We start from the raw sequence: 5,000 nt of genomic DNA, 5'->3' as shown, positions 1-5,000 counted from the left end.
GAAAACGATGATGATGACGAGAATGATGACGACTATCATAATGATGACGATGATTATGATGACAATAATGATGATGACGACGTTGATAACGATGGCACTAATGTTCAAGGTGATGACAACAATGATGATGATAATGGAAGGAAGGGAAGAAAGGAAGGGAGGAAGGGAAGAAAGGAAGGAAGGAAGGGAAGGAAGGAAGGGAAGAAAGGAAGGAAGGAAGGGAAGAAAGGAAGGAAGGAAGGGAAGGAAGGAAGGGAGGGAAGGAAGTTTTTCTCTGCCTTGTGTGGGCCGATTTCCATCAGTAGGGCTAACGCTCACATGGTTCATACGGGGTAGATACTCAGCACTTCACATTGCACTCTAATCAGTTAAGTCTGTTCAAATATAAGTGCTACTCGGCCAACGTTTGCAAAAAAGTAATCCTTCCTTCCCTAGGAATTTGCCTACAACAGAGGAAAGTTGTTTTTCAGTTGTTGACAATTAAATTCAGTTGATTTACAACTGCAACTCCACGGTTACAAAAACGAAGTGTTGTACTTACTGAATAATCTCTTGGCAGACTGTCCGCATTCCACTGCCTGATCTCATAAGGAAACGGTAAGGAAAAGACACAAAATTTAGAAAACAAAAATTTACATGATGGCATTCAAAGCTTTCGTTGACGAGTGTAGAAGTTAACAATTTAAAGCAATACAGGGGAGCTAAAAATCTATTGTAAGTCTATTTGCAAAGCATGGTGGAGACAAAGCACTTGGTGCCCAGGGTACCCCACAGGGGCACACCTCTTTACCTTTCACGAAGACATAGTGTAAAAATTCCAGTGTACCTGACGAAGAGTGGTATGGCCAACCGAAATGTAGAAAAAATATATAAAAATATTAAACCATCCTATGTTGTATCCGTTCCTGCTTTTATAGTCTTTGTTCGTATGACACAATGTGTTTTCTGCCTTTTTCTCTTACCGCTACATTCTATGTCCAGCGTTCTTGTTCACCCAGCAGCGCTGTGGTTAATTTGGAAGCACTCTTAAGCCGATATGCGGTCCGAGATAAGTTTTTGGTCAGTGTCACCTTTCTCGCAATGTTGTGGTCGTAAGCTGATTGAAGCTGCTCAGCAATCTCAACGAAGAAACAAAACACACTGGCTTTTCAGCCAAATGTAAGACAACCAGAACGAGAAAAAACAAGTTTGACCAATAAGAGCACAATTATGATAGAGCGAGTTTCAATCGAGTGTCGTAAAACCAAAACCAAAGTAATTAATGAAGGGGGTAGTTTCTGAAGAAACTGTGGTGCTGCGTCGGTGGGGAAGTAGTATACAAAAATTTGGTTTTATCAACGGAGTTGATAATGTAAATTGGCCACCGTACAGAGATTCTAAACGCTGACGTTTCGAGCGTTAGCCCTTCGTCACCGCGACTGGATTCGCTCTGACGAAGGGCTAACGCTCGAAACGTCAGCATTTAGAATCTCTGTACAGTGGCCAATTTACATTATCAACTCCGTTGCTAAAACCAAAACCAAAGTAATTACATTAGCCAATCAAAAAGGACGGAGACAATCCAGTAAACCAATCAAGACTCGAAGTAATTACATGTAGCCGAAACAAAGGGCGGGAAAATGTGCACGCGCAAGCCATGATTGGTTTTGCTTTCACTTCTGATTGGTTGAAAAAATGGCGCGAGAACTTTCAACCAATCACTGAGTGAAGTAAATGCAAAACCAAAGCAATTCGCTAATTACTTTCGACACTCAATTGAAAACCGCTCTATCGATCAAATGAACCTCAAATAAAACTACCAAACAAAGCCAGCAGGGAAGCCATGATCGGTTTGGTGCTGATTTGTGACTGCTGGGGAGCGCACCTTGAGAATCTTGTTTAGCCAAATACATAACTATTATATGATGGTATTATGGTTAGGGTGTAATATTTCCACGTATTTAGGAATAGAAGTACACGAATTGTTCTGCGATCATGAGCCATTGAGACCTATAGCGTTGATTATTTTGCAGTACCCAATAGGAGAGAAAGCGATTTAATTTGAATAGTATGAAAATGTGTTCCTTTGGAAAATTTACTGACCGTAATTCTTGAATTCGTACGAGTCGGCTATCGCAATCAATCTGCTATCGGGAGCAGAACAAACACATTTTACACAACTATGAGGAATAACGAACTCGCCTATGATGGTGATCAAATTCGCCTACGTAGGCGAGTTCACCAGTAGGCGTAGGCGAGTTGGCGTAGGCGAGTTTGCACGTAGGCGAGTTGACCGGATACCGTATGTGGTACTAGCGGGTGGATCGATCGGAAAAACCAAGTTAACAGGGAGTTTAAAGGAACCTCCGCTCCAACTACGGAGTAACTATAAATCGAATAAAATACTCTTTGCAATCAAATTTGCCGAACAATTGTTTTCAAAAAGTGTTTGCATAAGAAAAAAAAAATCACTTATTTTCACTTTAAAGTTCCCGGGCGCCGCCATCTTGAATAACTGTGATAAGTTACGGCAACCTCGTTCCCAGGGTCTCTCTAGAGAGCCTGGGAACGAGTTTGGAGTTACGGTTGCCCTATTGATCTGACACAAAGAGCTTTTGTTTTGAAACAATAGCGTAAGCGTTACACGTCACCAATTCGAAAACAAAACCAAGCGATTCCGAAATTCATTTATTGCGCATACAAACGCTTTATTGAAAAAAGTTCAAACAATAGACCTTGTTCATAAATGGCGGTCAATTTATAATCCATTTGTCCAAGTGCAAATTAGCTTACCAAGTCTCGACACTATACAGTGAATTGAAAAGAATTCTTTCCCTAAAGTGAGGCTTGGTAGGCTAATTTGAACATTAGAGTGGTTTTCAATTGAGTGTCGAAAGTAATTAACAAATTGCTTTGGTTTATGATTACTTCACTCAGTGATTGGTTCAAAGTTCTCGCGCCACTTTTTCAACCAATCAGAAATGAAACCAAAACCAATAGTGGCTCGCGCGTGCACATTTTCCCGCGCTTTGTGTCGGCTACGTGTAATTACTTCGAGTTTTGATTGGTTTACCGAATTGTCTCCGTCCTTTCTGATTGGCTAAAGTAATTACTTTGGTTTTGGTTCTACGACACTCGATTGAAACTTGCTCTAGCAAAAGAATAATAAAACAGGTGCAATTTATGAATTAGGTCTATTTTGATTGTAAACGAAAAGAGCGAGGATCACTTATCCATTTCGTCTAAAGGTCACGATCTACGACGAGGAAAAATATAACTTTGCACCATCGTAAGTCTTGAGGGATTATTCAATCTGGTTCACGCCGTACGATATGGGCGAAGAATCCTAAAGATGAACGGATACAAGCGGTTTTAGAATGAAAGTTCACACGGGTCACCCTAAATTTGGCGATTTTTCACGACGTTGTTATTGTCTTGTTGTGTTGTCGTTGCCGTGGGCGTCGTCGCCTCGTGAACTCCACCGATTGGTTGCACCCACGACTAGCAACCACGTGACCTAGAAGCTTTTAATGCGTCATGGCTGCCACGCTGTTTGTACGAAGAACAGAAGCAAAAGAGAAATCTATTTTTTTTCTTGGCACCAAGACAGCGGTGATGATCTCACAGAAGAGTCGGGGTGGTTTTTGTTACGTTTCCGTTGCCGAAGTTCTCTTGCTGCAGGAGAGTTAGCACCTGCAATGAAAGTGTAACTGCAGTATTTCGCAATGATTCCACCTCGTTTAACTTGAAATGTATGGGCAATGTATCACCTAACTGGCTCGGTGCAAACTGTTTCAAAGTAAAGAAAGGTCAAAGTCTCTGTGTAGCACCTCATTGACGAAATGTAGAGCATTGGGATATATATTCTACTACGACTTTTAAAACTTTCATTTTTGATAACTCAATAGAAAATTCAGAACTAGCCCTAAATAAAAGGTAGATTCGAACCTGTGACACGTGCGCTTCGCGCTTCCGTTTCGAGAATATTCGTACACCAATTCGGCCGCCCGAACGAAACCCGAAATTCAACAGCCCATTGATCGGGTGATCCAATGAGCAGCTGAAGCCCCATCACTATACCTCATTGAGACTTCGTCATCAATGAGGTAAAAATGAAAGATTTACCCAGTTGGTTGTTATCAAAACCTTTAATTTGGTACGATTAAGGTGTTGTTTGCAGACTATGGCAAGGAAATGCACTAAAATGCCTGCTGCACGTACAGCACGATTTACTTTTCCTTAGTATATACCGCACAAGTGAATAGTGCTCTCCGCGCGCGCTGATTGGCTGATTCGGAAGTGACTAGCCAAGTACTATTCACCTTAGCCTGATTCTCAGACGGTCCAGGTCGCTCGCGTCACGCACTCTACTTCGTGCGTGACACAAGCGACCTGGACAGTCTGAGAATCAGGCTATATTCACCTCTACTTCGGTGAATAATTGTTAATTATTAAACCAATAATATTCTTGGCTTCTGGCATCGTCGTTGCTTGACTCCCTTTATCTTCGTTAATTGCACAAAGCGTATTAAAACGCAAATGGAAAAACCATCCACTGAATTTCTCCAAAATATCACTCGACTTTTAACAGTTTGATTTCTTCGGTAGTGCCGCTCTTTCGTCTAAAAACGTTTCTTATTTTCACCTCACGTTAACGTGGTTGTCATAGCAGCAACTAGTCAAACCTTGCCGTGCTTTTACATCGAATACTCTTTAATCCTTCGGCAAACGTTTCAGAGATGAAGAGCCTAAATGATGATCATCGAAGAAGTAGCGAAGTTCTCTTCTGAAATTGAAACGTTCTCACTGTACGCCAACAAAATTTGGACCCTCCGTAAGATGGTTCTTGGTCTTCTCCATGAACCTTCCCCCAGTGAACAATGTTACCGGAAGTCAAGTGGGTATGCGATCTCTGAGGTACGCGAGGAGGGCCTGGGTTCCTTTTGCAAGTATTGCCGCTCTTGGATTTCTGAATGGGTTCCCCTCCAACTGCAATGACCTGTCAAGTGTTGAATCAAGTC

General features: G+C 41.7%; 2 protein-coding genes across 2 annotated transcripts in view; one reads left to right on the top strand and one right to left on the bottom strand.

Moving 5' to 3' along the window:
- The window catches only part of LOC138035590 (putative carbonic anhydrase 2), a 1,673-nt gene extending 1,337 nt beyond the window's left edge, over window positions 1–336 (top strand). Inside the window, exon 2 of the mRNA XM_068882232.1 lies at window positions 1–336. This exon is cut by the window's left edge and continues 59 nt beyond it. Coding sequence (XP_068738333.1) covers window positions 1–336 — 336 coding nt within the window.
- Window positions 337–4,111: 3,775 nt separating this feature from the next.
- The window catches only part of LOC138035588 (leucine-rich repeat-containing protein 40-like), a gene marked incomplete at its 5' end in the record, with an annotated part of 10,146 nt that continues 9,257 nt past the window's right edge, over window positions 4,112–5,000 (bottom strand). The window contains one exon of the mRNA XM_068882231.1: window positions 4,112–4,978. Coding sequence (XP_068738332.1) covers window positions 4,873–4,978 — 106 coding nt within the window. The remainder of the gene's footprint in view (window positions 4,979–5,000) is intronic.

The sequence above is a fragment of the Montipora capricornis genome, unplaced genomic scaffold (assembly GCF_036669925.1).
Source record: "Montipora capricornis isolate CH-2021 unplaced genomic scaffold, ASM3666992v2 scaffold_426, whole genome shotgun sequence".
Classification (NCBI taxonomy): domain Eukaryota; kingdom Metazoa; phylum Cnidaria; class Anthozoa; order Scleractinia; family Acroporidae; genus Montipora; species Montipora capricornis.
The sequence above is the reverse complement of the archived record's forward strand: the minus strand, read 5'-3'. Positions and strand labels throughout refer to the sequence as shown.